The 17,510-nt window shown below is 39.6% G+C and overlaps 2 protein-coding genes across 6 annotated transcripts; one reads left to right on the top strand and one right to left on the bottom strand.

Annotated features, from left to right (window-relative positions):
- Positions 1-1,196: 1,196 nt before the first annotated feature.
- Positions 1,197-15,946, top strand: LOC147147414 (granzyme A-like). Of its 3 annotated transcripts, XM_086031649.1 has the most exons (6): positions 1,197-1,336; positions 2,164-2,226; positions 12,304-12,445; positions 13,608-13,749; positions 14,954-15,223; positions 15,309-15,946. In XM_086031649.1, exons 3-6 carry the CDS (start codon positions 12,360-12,362, stop codon positions 15,468-15,470), a joined length of 660 nt encoding a protein of 219 aa, XP_085887775.1. In that variant the 5' UTR covers positions 1,197-1,336; positions 2,164-2,226; positions 12,304-12,359; the 3' UTR covers positions 15,471-15,946. The 3 variants fall into 3 exon arrangements, with proteins under 3 accessions (XP_085887775.1, XP_085887774.1, XP_085887773.1); XM_086031648.1 differs by lacking the exons at positions 1,197-1,336; positions 2,164-2,226 and adding an exon at positions 7,214-7,276; XM_086031647.1 differs by lacking the exons at positions 1,197-1,336; positions 2,164-2,226 and adding an exon at positions 12,151-12,230.
- gpx8 (glutathione peroxidase 8 (putative)) lies at positions 4,196-5,955 on the bottom strand. 3 transcript variants are annotated; one of them, XR_015086932.1, is made up of 4 exons: positions 5,613-5,955; positions 5,212-5,473; positions 5,016-5,119; positions 4,581-4,726 (listed from the first exon to the last, which is right to left on the bottom strand). XR_015086932.1 is itself a non-coding variant. In XM_086031650.1 (3 exons), the coding sequence occupies exons 1-3, from the start codon at positions 5,817-5,819 to the stop codon at positions 4,563-4,565; spliced, it is 633 nt and encodes a 210-aa protein (XP_085887776.1). In that variant the 5' UTR covers positions 5,820-5,952; the 3' UTR covers positions 4,196-4,562. The 3 variants fall into 3 exon arrangements, 1 of the variants encoding a protein (XP_085887776.1); XR_015086931.1 differs by having other exon boundaries at positions 5,016-5,122; positions 5,613-5,954; XM_086031650.1 differs by lacking the exon at positions 5,016-5,119 and having other exon boundaries at positions 4,196-4,726; positions 5,613-5,952.
- Positions 15,947-17,510: the final 1,564 nt, after the last annotated feature.

Genomic DNA, 17,510 nt, shown 5'->3' with positions numbered 1-17,510 from the left:
GCTTCTTCACGAAAAATATGCATTAAAACACATTTATATTTGTATTTATATATCTTAGTTAATAAACTAAATAATTGTGCAATTCATTTATTGTAAATAATATGAAGAAACATTTGCAAAACCTGAAAGGCAACAACTACAAGTTAGCCTATAAATTCAATGTGAACATTTACTTAAAATAAAGTAAATTCATTGTAAACTAATCATAAGTAACAATGAATATGACGATGAATTATCATACGTAAACATTCAAACTTTACCTTTACCAGTCAAAAGAAAACCCAACAACTTTACATTCAAATGTTAATTTACGACCGAATGTCGGCTGTGTGCTGCACCACAGCTGGTTTACAAACAGTTATAACGTTACAAAACCTACTTGAGCTGCTCATGGTATACTAAACCCCCCGCCCCCAATCACACTCACCCAGCGTGTGTCAGTGCTCGTGCACGCCGCGGATGGGCACATATGGAAGTGGCAGGTGGCAGGGGAGCGCGCACCCACTGGCGCCTTTCAGCCCACTTAGCGCCACAAACCCGCGTCTGAGGCGGCCCCGTGGCGCAATCCGCCTCCAACGTTCAACCTTAATGACTTTTACTTCACCTCGTGGCATACCTTAATGCAAATGCACACTTCATATATGGAGATTAAAAATAAATAAATAATTTAAAAAACAACAACATGATTTTAAGAAAGGTTATTTCAGGCAGAAAAGAATAAAAAGAAAACGGTTATTTAAGATATACTGATCAAAATCAAACATCACATACGGCTATTCCTGCAATCCTCAAATACTTAATAGGCCTGCATACAATATTTACAATATACAACAATCAAAGTGTAATTGTTTAATGATGTAAAATTTATTCTAAACACATAATTACAAATAGGGGCAAATTATGATGGAATCCTTATCTGCCTTCTCCTGCAAACTTTAAACTCACATCAAACTGGCCTTCAACTCAAAGTTATTGTTTTTCTTGAACTGCTGCGTCCATGTTACTAGTGGAAACCAAGACGCGGAGGGAACCCAAGCAGGAGAGGGCGCACTTAATTTAACCCCCGCCACCCCCAACACACACACACACACACGCACACACCCACCCACACACACACCAAGCCAGAGAGCGAAAAGTCTGCCAATCACAGAAAAGTTGTTTCCCGCGGCAGTGAGCGCCTGGGGTGTACTATTTAGTATCTAGAGCGTCCAGGAGAGACCAGACCAGACAACACACGAGAGGTGCAGAGGGTGGCGGCCATCCGCCTCGACCAGACTGAGAAGACCTGTCAAGCGAACGACCATGAGTCTGCAAGACAGAGAAACACGTTACATGGGTGAGATTTAAAACTGTAAAACGATCCCGATGTGTGTGTGTGTGTGATATATATATATATATATATATATATATATATATATATATATATATATATATATATATATATATATACATATATATATATATATATATATATATATATATATGTATCCATATATATATATATATATATATATATATATATGTATCCATATATATATATATATATATATATATATATATGTATCCATATATATATATATATATATATATGTATCCATATATATATATATGTATCCATATATATATATATATATATGTATCCATATATATATATATATGTATCCATATATATATGTATCCATATATATATATATGTATATATATATGTATATATATACGTATACATATATATGTATACATATATATTTATATATATATATATATGTATATATGTATTTATGGCAAATCAGTATAAAATACAAGCAGACGTGCTAAAAAAAGTTACAATAGGTAAGTTTGTATAGCAGCAGATTTTTATAAACAGACATTGAGTATATGAACCGAGTGTTACATAGGTCAGGAAAATTACATTTGAAATAAAATGAATACATAAATAGTAATCTGGCAAAAGTTGCAGCATATGCGATGATGTTGGTTAACCTTTTCTAGATACCGACATTCCTCCCGTATTATGGACATTAATTGAACAGTCTTCATTGATACAGGCAATACAGTACATGTATTTGGTTTGAAGCAACAAAATGACTGATCTGTACTGTTATTAACTTAGTTTCTCCTTATATACAAACCTGCTCATTTTCTGCGTTTGGTGTGCATGTGCAGGATAAGAAGAGGTGACGAATGCAGCTGGATGTGGCAGGAAAGAGGAGAAACTACCCTTTCCAGGTAATACATCCAATCAAATCATTCAAGTGGTGGTCGTGTTGGTCCGGTCTGTTGTTGGCCTGAGCTGGCTGTGACAGTGTGGCAGTGTCCAGCTGCAGGCTGTGTAGTTTGATTGACAGCTGTCAGTTGCACTCCTCACTGCTGCTGCTGCTACGAACACACGTTTCTTTTTCTCCAACGCACATGACTTGTGACTGCTTAGGTCATGTTAGCTGGAATTGCTTGTGCCAGCTCACACGTGCGCTCTGCTATCTGAGCAGTTAACAGACACGTTAGTATTGTTCAGTCAAAATCACCCTAAAAATGCCACAAGGCGGCGCCAAAACCCCGTAAGAAAGAAATTATCTTGACGCGACACAGAAACAAGGTAGGCCGAGTTAACCCGGAATGCATTTTGACATCTAAAAACAGGGCTGTGATGCTGTTTTAAATCTTATCTAAACAGGTGAGCAATGAATGTCGGTCCGTCCCGTTGGCATGACTGTGGATGGTCGTGAGGCAGTGTCTTGTTAGCTGGTTTGTTGTTTGTTGCGTGCCAGCTTACCTGCGACTGCCCAACAACTGTCCACACAACCTGCAAACATACACATTACTGCAATTACAGAGCGTCTGTTTTGTTGTAACTGTGGCAACAAACTTTTGACTGTGAAGCGTCACAAGGACATAGGACTAGTCTTCCCCTAACTATTTATATATAAGGATGTCAGCTATTGAATATTTTTAGAATAGAGGATTCTACCAATTAACCCACTGTCCACTTGAATAATCTGCTAAAATTGATTTTGCAATGATAAACACAATAACGTGTGCATGTGAGGTACAGATGTTATTTTTGTCCAATTTGGGTTGTCATCCTCACATCTATTTTACTATCAGTGACTTTGAGTGTGTATGGCTTTAAAGGGCGGGTCCTCGTCTGGTGAGTGACGTGGGTGTCAGCATGAGAGTGTAGAGTTGGCTACCTGGTAATGGCCAAACCATTTAACCACTCTCAGAACTATAATCCCTAATAGGTAGTATAGATTAAGGGATGGTGGAAGCACTCACTTTATTAAACAAGTGGTCACAAAATAAAGTAGCTAATCAAAAGCACATTCTCAGCACACCTGCCATTAGCAAAAATAATAATAAAAATAGTAATACTGTGTTGTTCATTGTGGATAAATAATATATGTATATAAATAATATTGTAAAAACTTGGGTCACTACTTCACATATTTTGAGGTGGTCTGGTACATAATACCTGAGATAAGCGAGGGATTACTGAATTTGAGTTAATTCGATTCATCTGCGGCGTAGACCGCCATTTTATACTTCCAACTTTGTGGGGAACAGTTTGGCGCAGGGCCTTAAATATGCTACTAGTTCACAAAGCCGGCACATCAATACATGCTTGGAGAAGTCGGCAGTCAAAGAGCTTTACCGCATCATATTTCATTTCCACTTCATATAATGGCCAGGTGTCCCAATACTTTTGTCTAATTGGCATCTACTTACCTTTTCTGATTTTGTTTTCGTCACTATTTCACTAAATTGGCCCCGATACTTTTGAATACGTCATTAAAGGTTGTAATTAGCTCAAATTATAGCAGGACAACTCGCTAGCGTGAGGCATCCGATCGCTAACTTATCGTCATGACTTCCCTGTAACATAACAGACATCTTGGAGCCATGAAAATTGTCCAATTGTGTGGTTTGGACTTTAAACATAAACATTTAAAGTGTAGAAACATGATTATCAAATGCTAACATAAATAGCTTACCTGATAAGTGACTTTATCCAATTCAGTCCATGATGCTGAAATGAAACAGGTATGAATCGAGTATGGAGTACCACTGGAGTATATTGTTAGCGAAAAATATTTGCAACATTACAACCAATACTACCTACTGGAGGGGATCTTCCACAACATAATTCTTCTATATCAATAACACTATATAGAATATCCAAGTCACAGATAATGTTGCGTTGATGTAGAAATACATTTTAATTAAAAACAAAAACATTTGATCGAGATGTTTTAAAGAGCTTGGCACCTGACTAAATGTACCATTTTAGTGGCTTAACATCCATCAGTCATCGAGGAAAACTCATGATTGTTATTTTTTGCATCCAATCCGATGGCTGCACACGTGAACAGAACACACACATACAGCGTTACTAGCCACAAATTGCTTCTATTGGCTAAAACTGAATGTTTGATCATCCCACTGTTTGGAGTCATGGTCCCACCACGCGCAATGTAGCCTAACAGTTCAGTCCTGCTGGTGCTGGTCGTCATGGCACTGGACAGGGTTAGGCTGCGTGTCCAATCAGTAACGCTGAATAAATGCCGTCATAGCTCCGTGCGCTTTTTCACGATGATCTCCCGCACCAGCGCCGCCACCTCTTGGCGAACGCTCTCCATGGGCTCGTCTGCTCGCCAGAAGCGTACCACTTTGCCCTCGGGATTCACCAGAAACTTCCAAAAGTTCCACTTGGGAATTTTCTGCACGGAATCTGAAAAATATAGATATATTGTACAAGATTAAAAGGAACTGTACAAACAACAATACAGGAGATCCTCAATTTACAATGGTCCTGACATAGGTTTTAGGTTACGAATGATGTATGATGAACTAGTTTGCTGGACGGCGTAAGAATACATCAAACGCCGCGCAGCACAAGATGGCATACAGTTCGATACAAGATAGGTTGTAATACAATACAAAATAAAAACATTTACAGGCAGTAGTAGATTTCATGTTTTAAGTCAAATGTACATATTAAAAAAAAAAAAGGTCTTTACCCTTTTATCAATCACTCGGTCTTGATTCAGGGACAGTCTTAAAATTCACATCATGGCTCTCCTTACTCAACTGAGTGATCGGCCCAAATCCATCCTACTACATCCTACTTTTTTTTTAACCAGATGTTATTTTCAGACGAGTTAGTTAACCATGCATGAAACAAACAGCCACTGTGCTGAGTTAAGGTAGTCGTACCTGTGAGGAATTTGAAGGCCGGTTCGGCCTCGGAGCCCATTATTTTGATCTTGCCGAAGAAGGGGAAGGTGACGCCGTAGGTGGACTTGGCGAACGCTTCGATGTAACTGCTGGTTCCGGTCTCGGTGTCGCCGAACTGTCCGCAGGGGAAGGCCAGGACGTTGAAGTGAGACGTGCCCAGCTCCCTGTGGAGCTCCTGGAGCGACCCGTAAGCCGCCTCCGTCTGCTCGCAGTGGCTCGCCACGTTGACAACCAGGGAAGCCTGCGTGGAGGGAACCGTTTAAGAGCACTCCCCAAAAAGACACAAGGAACACGACTTGACGCGAACTTGATAAAAAAGTTCGGCCAGGGTGTAATTTCGCGGTCGGTTTCTTTAAATTCAATTGATGATGTGGACTTACTTTTCCTCGGTACTTCTCCAGAGAAAGCGTCCTCCCTTTCGCGTCTTTCACCTCAAAAGAATAAAAGTCCGCTGGTTTTCGGGGCTTCAGCAGCTGCGTCTGGAGCAGGAACAAGCAGCCCACGCCGACGGTCATGCTCAACAGGACCGTCAACTTCTTCACTTTGGGCCCGGAGGACTTGACGGGGTAGCCCCCTAAGGCCTCCATCTTGGAGGGGGAAGAAGGAAACCCAAAGGGTGGGGACAAGGTGATGAGGAGGGACGCGGGCAAGAATCACGCTAGCCGGACATACTGCAACAGTTGATGCGATATGTGGGCACCCTTCAAAATAAGACCGGAAGTACACTTTTGAAAGAACTTCCCCACTAGACTAGTGTTTTCCACTAATATATATTGGCATAAAACGTGGCTTGTTCCCTTTAACTTTGTTTGGGTAACAATTAAAGAAAGATAAATACATATAAAGATATCCATACAGTATCCAAACCACTTATCCATTCAAGGGTCACGTATTCACCTAATTCATATGTCTCAAGATTTGTTGAGTTAGGTGATAAATGTTGTAAAAATGGATCGAAAAAGTGTAACTCGTCTTTTCTGTGAATGTTCCTTCAATATTAGGTTCTGGGAAAAGAAATACAGTTCTCAAAAGACCAGTAATAAAGATTGAAGGTAAAAATATTACCACTTGTTTTTTTTTATACAAAGGTACATACATTTACAATATTCTCGGTCTTTATATTATCTTAGGGAAATTTCATATTCACAAAGCCAAATGTTTTACTTTTACTCCAAGTTTTAAGTGTTTGTTTGTACTCACTCATCACGAAAGATAGATAAACAAGCATACATTATAACATACAATACAATGCAATTTTATTTATACAGCGCATTCTGAGGGGAAAAAGGAAAACAACATTTCACAACAGCTACAGCTGTAACACAGCACTTTATATACAACAACAAAATAGCCATACAACAAGTAAAAGCAATAAATAAACACAAAACACTATGATCGTGGTAAATTGTCCAATTTCACGTTTACATTTATTAACCACAAATAATGTATATTTGCTCACCTATCTATGCCGGTGACATATAGTGACAGACAGAACTTGAAATGCTCTCACCTGTTTGTGGTGTGCAGTGAGATTTGTTTCAAATGTAAAATATGTACTTTGGCTCAATAAAAACTGGGAAACACTGCATTCGACACCACATCTTGGGTGTTTCGCAACACATAAAATATGTTTTACCGCAATAATAACGAAAATACAGTTGTTTCACATTTTTTCTGTATTGACAGCACTGGGTTTATGGGACATCAACATGAGATTGAATGGGGTGCATTTAAACATTTATCCACCATCATATTGCACTTTTTGCAGGGTGAACCCGACGCACCTGTGACGTTATATAAGCAATTTAGAACGTTGCTCATCCAATCCAATCCAATCCAATCCATTTTATTTATATAGCACATTTAAAAAACAATGCTGTTACAAAGTGCTGCACATGTATGTCGCAGTCGCGAGAGACCCGCTGCGAGTACGCCTCTGGCCACTGGGCGTCGCTGTAGACCAATCTTTAAATTAGATGGAGTCTGTCAGAGGCAGACCTGGACTCTCCCTCTTGACTTTATCAAGCGATACAGAGTGGACAAGGTAGGATCCTAAATGTGGTTTAAAAAAAAATCATGAATTTTAGGGGTCCTGAGCCCTATATTTTTCTTTATTATTTGTAAAGCCTGTCAACAAAGTCATGGCCTACATGTGCTTTGGGAAAACATTTCCTACATTCTCTATTATTATGTGAAGTTGTCTCATTAGCCCAAATAACACTTGTATTTTGAACGTTCAGTCACAAAATTATATGAAAAATATCATTGTTCTTTCGAAAAAAAAAGTTTTTCTTTATGCGCATGTCAGTCATTCTGGATTCTTCTTGCTTGTTGAATTTGTTTGTCCTTCAAAAATGTCAAGCTAACAAGATGCAAACCCAATTTAACTACGCTGTAGTTGAAGAGCATTGGTTCAATTTATCATACAGGGTCAACTGATGGTTTGCACTTAGTGAGGCTTATAGCGCCAATGCAGCAGATCACACCTTTGTGGTTCAACGATCACATGCAAAATGTTAGCCACAGCTATATATGGATCAGTTCAACAGGAACATCTTCTCAAAAGAGGAAACTTTTGCAAAATGTCCCCCCCCCTCCGACCCCCACCCACCACCGGCCCGATTGCCAGTGAAATTCGTGGACTTCATGCACAAAGTGTAGTAATCTTTTTTTTCTTTTCTTTTTTTTTTTTTTTTGGAATCAGAGTAAGAACTCATTTTGTGCTTGTCATTCCAAATGCGCAAAAGTAATACTTATAGTGTACCTTAATGAAGCTTGGAAAACAAACAGCTCTAATAGACTAATAGACGAGAACCAGAGGGCGGTAGCACATTACGCCAGTTTTGAAATTGCTGCATTGGCTCCCTGTGTGTTTCAGGATCGATTTTAAGGTACTTTTATTAGTTTATAAATGTGTTAATGGTCTTGGGCCATCTGATTTGCTTTTATCATACCAACCCTCGCGGATCCTGAGGTCCTCTGGCGCCGGCCTTTTATTTATTCCAAGGGTGAGGACCAAAATGCATGGCGAGGCTGCATTCAGCCATTTTGGTCCTCACCTTTGGAATAGCCTGCCAGAGGACGTCAGGTCTGCAGAGACTGTTGATATTTTTAAGAGGGAGCTCAAGACACACCTTTTTAGTTTGGCTTTCAACAACTTTTAAATAATTTATCTTTTCTTTTGATTGAAGATTATTTTTTTCTATCTTATTTTACTGTTTCTAGTTCTTAGACTATACTACTGTTCTGTCTTTTAGTTTTGTTGCTCTCTTCCGTTGCCAGCTTTTAGCTCTAGTGTTTCCTCATGGGGGAGCCTGCGCTTTGAGGGAGGGGTGGCTGCCCTTCCCGCGGGGGCTGTCATCGCAGGGACTCCTTGGGTCTGGGTGGCCGGCGGCCTCTACACTTTGTGTGGAGTCCGCCTGTCTAATCCGGGCCTCTATGGTGGTGGCGCCCCTGTGGCCGTGGGATGTCATTCCCCTCGGCGCGGAGAGCTCCCCTTGGGTACCCCTTTCCTCATATGGTTTCTCTGTGCCTTGTCATGTCTTTTTAACACATTTTATCAGGTTGTGCACTTTGTGTGGATGTGTGTGAATGATTGCTGATGTACTAATGGATATCTGTCTTGGGTTTGTTGGGAGGGAGGGCATGAACGGATTTTTTTTTTTTTTTCTAATTATCTATGTTTTGCTTTGAATGTTTTAAAGCACTTTGAGTTGCATTTTTATGTATATAAATAAAATGTGATTGATTGATAATTGCAAATGTATTGTTCTTAAAAGTTATAGCTATAGTGGGTTAAAAAAAAAAAAGTTAAATTCATTGTAATTTTTATTTGCAATTTGAACATTTACAGTAATTGAGGGATTAGTGCACCACGAGAGGGTGACGGCGTACCACGGCTAATGGTGATTAGTAATTATTTTAAATATCTTGCTATGACATGTCCTCACGACTTGTTCACAACGTTACCAAGGTTCTGCAAATGGTAACACTCGCTAGGAGGTCACATTTTTCAAAGTTTGGAATCTAGACCTATGGTGTAGCAATCCTACAAGGTATTTTAATTATGACATATTTGGAACGTTTGCCAGTCGCAGCTATCAGTTCCCCTTGAAAGTCATTATGAGTTGGTATTTTTTTTATGCAGAAAATTCTTTTTTTTTTTTTTTTCCTATGTCATTCAGGTCGTATCCTGCATGTGGCCTTAAAGCGGAAGTCAACGCAAACATATTCTTTTCAAGAATATGTTTTATGCAAGCCCACTAGTTGAAACAGGGCATTCTGATAAATATTGCGTTTGTGGAATAAGTGTTAATCCTTTTGTTTTTAGCCATCTCTGGGGGCGGCCATTTTGTCTTCTGTCAACTAAAAAGCAAGCAGTTGTGATGTCATTTTCAGTTGATATATATATATATATATATATATATATATATATATATATATATTAACTGCCAATAACTGAATGTAAGTTAAAAGGTCTCATGTTCATTGTATGTACCAACCTCAAGGGGAAGCTATGTCTCACTTGCGGGTGAGAAAACCACATGAGTACTTTGAAAAGAAATACCGTGTGGTGAAGACTTCCTTTGAAAAATAGGACAGCATTAAAAAAAAAAAAGAGTACTTGTCATTCGTGTGTGTGTGCAGAACACATGTCACAGTTTTAATTGGATCCCATGAAAACTAAGCACAAATGAACACAAAAGTTCCACGATCAGGATGAACTGCAGTGAAGGTTTGATCAGCTCAAAGATAATGACCTTGTTGGGAGCTTATCTAAAATTGATGATTTGAGAACTAGTTTCCTCCTAGGAACTTTCATCTCCACTATTGAGTACATCATTTAAAAACGATGTGATATTGAGTCCACGTCATTTACACTTCCCTCCAAATTCTGCGATAAGTCATTCAGAGTGGAAACGCAAAGAGCCGTGCGATAAATTGTAGTCATTTATGATCCCTACATCTTGAATTGAAGATGTCGACTGAGCTGTTGATGCCATTTACATTACATTAAAAGATTACTCCATCATCTAATTGAATGCAGTAATTTGTCATGACTGTGTTTTGTTGATGGTATCAATAGTTCGGTTTTGCAATGTTAGACATTGATACTTAAAGTGGAAGTAAACCCAAACATTTTTTTCCAGAATATGTTCTATGCAGGCCCACTAGTTGAAATACAGCATTCTGATTAAGATTCCATTTTTTGGAATATAAATGAAGCCGCAAAACTCACCCACTTTTAGCCATCTCAGGGGGCGGTCATTTTGTCATTTCTGTCAACTCAAAATGATATCACAACTACTTAGGAATCAGGTAACGACCAATCACAGCTCACCTGTTTTCTGAAGCTGAGCCGTGATTGGTTGTTATCTGAGCCTGAGCAACTTCGACGTCATCTTCAGTCGACAGAAGTGACAAAATTATGCCAATGGAAAAAAGTGAATAAACACTGTACATATTTGCAACTTCAGTGACTCATTGCGTCAGGCTTTGGTTTTACACCAGTTTCGCTTTCTCATTGAGTCAGTGGCATGGGGTGAGTTTCACGACTAGTGAGGCACTGACTCCTCTGGAGTCTGATATAAAAATATAAACCCAAAATAAAAGATTAGCCTACATTTCCATTTTGACTTTCATTGAAACTTATGTTTCTATGAAATCAATTCCAATCAATTCCACGACCAATTACGGCTCAGCTTCAGAAAACAGATCAGCCGTGTTTTGTCGTTACCTGAGCCCTGAGCAGTTGTGATGTCATTTTCAGTGGACAGAAGGGACAAAATGGCCGCCCCAAGAGATGGCTAAAACAGGTGGATAAACTCTTATTGCACAAGCGCAATATTTATCAGAATGCCTTGTTTCAACTAGTGGACTTGCATAGAACACATTCTTGAAAAAATATGTTTGGGTTAACTTCCACTTTAAGCCGTAAAATACACCAATTTTTGGACATTTTGTTCGTTGCTGTTGACTGAAAATAACATCACAGTTACACAGGGCTCAGGTAATGACCAATCATGGCTCACCTGTTTTCTGAAGCTGAGACATGACTTAACTCATATTCCACAAACGCAATATTAATGTTTAGACTAGTGAAGAGACAGACAACATATTATTACAAAGAATTTTCGGGGATTGACTTCCTCTTTAATGATGAAACCATTGACGTTATTGGATTGAAAAGAAAAATCAATTTAAAGCACAGAGAACACAGAGAACTAAGATGGAAAACATTTCATCCATTATCTATACCGCTTCTCCTCACAAGGGTCGCGGGCGTGCTGGAGCCTATCCCAGCTGACTTCGGGTAGTAGGCGGAGGATACCCTGAATTGGTTGCCAGCCAATCGCAGGGCACACAGAGACAAACAAACATCCGCACTCACAATCACACCTAGGGGGCAATTTAGAGTGTCCAATGAACCTAGCATGCATGTTTTTGGAATGTGGGAGGGAAACCAAAGTACGCGGAGAAAACTCACGAAAGCACAGGGAGAACATGCAAACTCCACACAGGGAGGCCGGAGCTGAGATCGAACCCACGACCTCTGAACTGTGAGGCGGGCGTGCTAACCAGTCGATCACCGTGCTGCCGAAAACAATTCAATGTCATCTATAGAAGTAGTTTCTTCTTTCTTTTTGTTTTCTTACTCGTCATATGAAGGTGAGGGGACAAACAGAACGGCACTGCCTCCCCTGCCTGCCCTGACCACACGTCCCTGCATTGAATCATTGTGACTCATGAAATGTTTGTGTGTCTTATGGCCTTAAGATCTTTTTTTTTCCTTCCACGCACTGAAGACACAAGGCGTTCGTGACGTGAATAGTCACAAACCAAGGTGAGGGATGTGGCTGTTTTGCTGACTCGTTTTTTTTTTTTTTTGCATCCCCCAACACAGTATAAAATGTGTGAACCAAGGTGGGCTTACGAAATGGGCAACATGTTCTTGAGTGGCTTTCTGTCTATCGTGGCTCTTCTCATGGTCGCGCCAAGTGAGCAAAACCGATTGCAACTGATTGACGATGACTGAAACGTTAATTTTTGTTATGATGTTTGATTTTACAGGCGATGCGGCCGAGATTTTCGGTGGGAAAGTAGTGACGCCCCACTCGCTGCCTTACATGGCGCTGTTGCTGAGACAAGAACCGTTCTGTGGAGGTGTTCTCATCCATCCACAATGGGTTCTCACTGCTGCCCACTGTATGAGGTAAGACATGCATTGCTGCTTTCAGGTGAAGAATAACATTTACAAAAAGGGTCTCCCGCCCCCCCCACCCCCTTACTTACAAATATTGCTAATATGTAGACGCTTTAATTCTTCTGATATGAATTCCAAAATACGATTTCGTATTTATTATTATTATTTTTTTAAATATAGTCATTTGTTACAATTTTCCTTATAATTCCAAAATATGATTTTGTATTTATTATCATCTTTAAAATATATTCACTTATTTCCATTTTCATTATATACTCAACAAAAATATAAACGCAACACTTTTATTTTTATTCCCTCTCTCTTTCTCTCTCTCTCTCTCTCTCTCTCTCTCTCTCTTTCTCTCTCTCTCTTTCCCCTCATCTAAATGTCATTAACTCATTCACTGCCAGACATTTTCAGACCCTCTTGTACCATAAAGTTTGAAAATATTTGAAAAAAATATCAATAAATTCTTGGGATTGAATGGCTGGACTGTGAAAAAACAAATAAATATGTCCTTGGCAGTGAATGAGTTTAAAAGTGAGGGCAATTTGCAATTCATAATATTTTAGCAAGAAACATGAAGTCGATACTTTTCCTCGAGTGGCCACATAAAATCATGTGGGGTGCCGGATCTGTCCCCCGGGCCTTGACCTTGACACATGCGATTAAAAACAACTCAACAATTTTGCTTTCGGAGTGCACCCGCCTGCTTAAAACTAACAAATCATGGAAAACGGCATAGACGGGCTAACGAATAGAAAACAGTGTGGAAACTCATGTCCACAGACACTATCACAATACTCACAGGCATATATTCTTCATCCTCTGCAAAGATCCACCTAATTAGTCAATAGAAATGATTCATTTACTTCCAGCGATGTACAGCATCAGGCAGAACAATTACATGCTTTTAAACCAGGTGGCAGAAGGTAAAATAAACTTGTGAACTGCAAAATAAGACTGCGTTCATCTAAAGGGGCTAAGGTTTCACACTGACTACATAATATTCGTGAGCAAATTGAGACAAGATCATCATTTTGTCAGTGTATACAGTATATTTATTTCTGACATTTCGGTTTGGCGTCTTAAATCCTCTCTTTGAATCAACACTGATGTATTCACGTGACTTGACGTTCACGTTCCCACCATTTGGTCCCTGTGCATATAGGTCAAAGAGTGTGTGGCTTGGCGTACACGCCATTGACCAATGTCAGAGGAAATCCACCTGTCAGAAAATAAATATCCGAATCCAAGTTCCTCACCCCGGGTTTGATAATAGGACAATGGACAACGACCTCAGGCTGCTCAAGGTGAGGTGCATCACCACACAGGTTTTTCTTTGACCATTACAAATTCTAAATATTTTATCAACACACAATCTCATCACCATTTCTCAATAAACTCCAATTTCCAATTGAGATCACTTGTATTTGGGGAGTCCAAAGTGTAAAATCTTCATTAACTGTTTACAGGTAAACTTCACGTTAACATTTCTAAAGGAGAAGTCAATCCCAAAAATGTCTTCACAAGAATATGGTCTATGCAGCCCCACTAGTCAAAACACGGCATTCCGATTAATATTGCATTTGTGGACTGTGAGCTAAGCAGCAAAATCCATCGTTTTTTATCCGATCTTAGGAGGCGGCCATTTTGTCTCTTTCTGTCAACTGAAAATGACATCACAGTTGCACAGGGCTCAGATAACAATCAACCACGGCTCACCTGTTTTCTGAAGTTGAGCCGTGATTGGTTACCTGAGCCCTGAGCAACTGTGATGTCATTTTCAGGCAACAGAAAGTGACAAAATGGCCGCTACCAGAGATGAACAAAAAAGGGGGGAAGTCACCCCAAACATGTTTTTTTTCCAGAATATGTTCTATGCAGGCCCACTAGTAGAAGTACGACATTCTAAGTAATATTGCGTTTGTGGAATAAGAGTTAATCCACCCATTTTTAGCCATCTCTGGGGGCGGCCATTTTGTCCCTTCTGTCGACTGAAGATGACATCGATGTTGCCCAGGTAACGACCAATCAACGCTCACCTCTTTTCTGAAGCTGAACCGTGATTGGTCGTTACCTGAGCCCTGCGCAACTTCGATGTCATCTTCAGTCGACAAAAGTGACAAAATGGCTGCCCCCTGAGCTATCTAAAAATGGGTGGATTTCTCATATACCACAAATACAATATTCATCAGAATGCCATGCTTAGACGAGTGGGGCTACATAGAACATAATATTGTAAAGACAATTTTTGGATTGATCTCCCCTTTAAGCTGTAGTATAAGTATAACATTTGTCTATTATGTTGATGTTTAAAATAGTAAAGCACTCACCTAACTTTACCCTTCCTGTAATGTTATATAATCTCATTAACTTGTTAACCTTGATGTATACTGAAATAATGATGATGATGTTTCAATTTTCTCAGCGAATTAAATTATGTATCTTCTTGAAAAGCATTACATTGTCGTAAAGATAATGTGTTGAACTACTTTTCAACTCCCCAAATTACAGCTGGACAAACCCGTGAAGGAGACCAAGACTGTGAAGTGTTTGAAGCTGCCTAAGGCGGCCAAAGACGGGAAGGATGGCAGCCAATGTTTGGTGGCAGGTTGGGGCCTGACAAACAATAAGACCAAGGACATGTCCAACGTCCTCATGTCAGTCAATGTGATGGTGATTGGCAGAAAAAAGTGCAACTCTGCCAAGTATTACAGCAGAACGATCACAGAGAACATGATATGTGCCGGTTCGAATGAGAAAAAGAAGGCGGACGCCTGCCGCGTAAGTGCCCTTGTTGGACTTCCGTGCTGGATTTATTCACATGTCCACAGAAAGTAAAGTCTCATCTTTTTTTTTTTGCCTTCAGGGAGACTCGGGAGGTCCGCTGGTGTGCAAAGAAGCTCTCACGGGGATTACTTCGTTCGGGCCCAAGGAGTGTGGCAATGTAGCACGCCCCGGAGTCTACTCATTTATCTCAAACGAGCAACTTGAGTGGATCAAAAAAACCATGAATAAAAATTCAATGTAATTGTCTTTTCAGTACATATTTCTGACCATTTCATTTTTTTAAATAAGTGTGATTTCACTTGCTTTGTGTCTGGACAATGTATTCCTTCGCATTTACATTCATTCCTGGGATAACGCTTTGCCAACAGCACAGAATGTGCAATGCACCTGACCCAAATTCAAAATAGTGATTGTATTTCAAGATTGGAAATGCTCATCTTTCTGCTTCCTCCTGCTTATTATTTTCATGTGGTGGAGACGTGATATAGCACCTGCGTGATGTCACTCCCCCAGACTGCAAATTGTGATGTCACAGAATGCTTCACTTCAAGATGTAAACACTGCATTTCTCCTTTCTTATTGCGTTCTATAATCCTCCCCCTATATTTTATTTTTTCATCATTGTGAGGATAAGCGGTAAGTTTTGTTCCGCGTACACGTGTGAGCGAAAACCGTGTTAAGCTTTTGAATGAATTAAATTCCGAAGTCACGGTACTACTATTTTTGTCATGTCGTTTTTTTTCAGTTTGTACCTGAGTGACATCAGCTTAGTGTTCTATTGTTCTCACGCTCTCGTTTGAGCATTGTGAACACAGTCGCATTACCGAAATATGACCAGATTCGAAGCCTCCCGACCCGCTCTTAAAATTGTGTGTCAACAAATCCCGAGTTCATGTGAACTCTCGGAGCCTCACTTTCTCAAGATCTGTGAGGCCCGCATCGCACAGGAAGAATAGAGGTCATGGTTGTACACCACATGAGGTCTGAAGACAGCTTGGTGGGTCCTGAGACCACCAGTCACAGGAAATATCTTTCAAAATGACGAGAATAACAACTTTTTGAAAACAGATGATAGCTTCGCTTTCGAATGGATTTGACGCATTGAGTAGATTTCGATGATTTATTTGTCATTTATCATATCATTACTTGTTTAGCAAACAACCAATGCGTGTGACCTCTGTGTTTGATGATTCGCCTTTGTGGGCTCAGTGGCATGCGTCACCACCAGGTAGTGCTCTCCGCTAATGTTGAGTGGGGGGCAAGTTTTTATGATGACAATTTTACTGTTGGGTCGAACGGTGAACTGGTGGTGAGCACACGCTAAAAACAGTTGGGTTAAAAATAACACAATTTTGGGTCAAAAATGGACCGATACACAAATTTGACCCACTTTCTTGCATTATTTTGTACAAAACAGCCCATTTTTGTGTTGTTTTGTAAAACACTACCCATTTTTTTTTTTTTTTTTTTTTTTTCAGAAAATTGGGTCGAATTGACCCAAGTTGTGGATCGGTCCATTTTTGACCCCAGGTGGTGTTATTTTTTATCCCAAATGTTTTTAGAGTGCACATCTGTCTCAATCTTCAGTTCGGGTTTGAACCTTAACGTGCAAGTTGGGGTCCCCCGAAGTCTCAAAATGGTTCATTCAATTAATTTTGTCTTAACCAAATACAGTGGTGCCTTGAGATTTGAGTTTAATTTCGTTTGTGACCATGCTAGTATCTGACATTATCTATCCCAAATAAAAATGAATGGAAATATCATTCAGCCCGCTAAATCCACACCCAATTACATATTTTGCAATGTTTTTTTTCAGTAGGACAAATAGCACTACATAGTATTTTACCTAATAGAAACACCCAGTGAGGACATTATTGAGCCAACGTAAAGAATTAAACCATTTTAGTCACGTTTTTTTTTCTTCAATTCAATGTACATTTTGTTGCTCCTTCTGGTGTGGGAGTCATGCCCACATGGGGCCAGTAAAATACACACACACACACACACACACACACACACACACACACAAACCCTACATATCATGAATAAAGTCAATTATTATGTAACTTTAATACTCATGTCAAGCTGACATTCTTCTGTCAAAATATACTGTAAATAGGATAAACAATTACAATGCACCTTAAATCTACTAAGTTGTCACACTGGTTGAAATCACAATTTTGGGCCCCTTCTAAATTCTGTCTCATGCAAACGCAGAGTTACCTTTCATTACTGTCAGGTTCACACCAAGTGAGACATTAGTAAACAATGCACACAATGA

Source organism: Filicampus tigris, chromosome 5 (genome assembly GCF_054856515.1).
Source record: "Filicampus tigris isolate MCC_2025a chromosome 5, RoL_Ftig_1.0, whole genome shotgun sequence".
Taxonomy (NCBI): Eukaryota; Metazoa; Chordata; class Actinopteri; order Syngnathiformes; family Syngnathidae; genus Filicampus; species Filicampus tigris.
Note: the sequence above shows the minus strand (reverse complement) of the source record. Positions and strands in the feature narration are given on the sequence as shown.

Bases quoted from the DNA above. Each gene is read 5' to 3' on its own strand.
- gpx8 (XM_086031650.1), bottom strand. From the start codon at position 5,819: ATGGAGGCCTTAGGGGGCTACCCCGTCAAGTCCTCCGGGCCCAAAGTG. The intron at 5,474-5,612 runs GTAAGTCCACAT...CCCTCCACGCAG, and splicing joins TGGAGAAGTACCGAGGAAAA to GCTTCCCTGGTTGTCAACGT. The intron at 4,727-5,211 runs GTACGACTACCT...TATATTTTTCAG, and splicing joins GGCCTTCAAATTCCTCACAG to ATTCCGTGCAGAAAATTCCC.
- LOC147147414 (XM_086031647.1), top strand. From the start codon at position 12,170: ATGGGCAACATGTTCTTGAGTGGCTTTCTGTCTATCGTGGCTCTTCTC. The intron at 12,231-12,303 runs GTGAGCAAAACC...TTGATTTTACAG, and splicing joins TCTTCTCATGGTCGCGCCAA to GCGATGCGGCCGAGATTTTC. The intron at 12,446-13,607 runs GTAAGACATGCA...CTGTGCATATAG, and splicing joins ACTGCTGCCCACTGTATGAG to GTCAAAGAGTGTGTGGCTTG.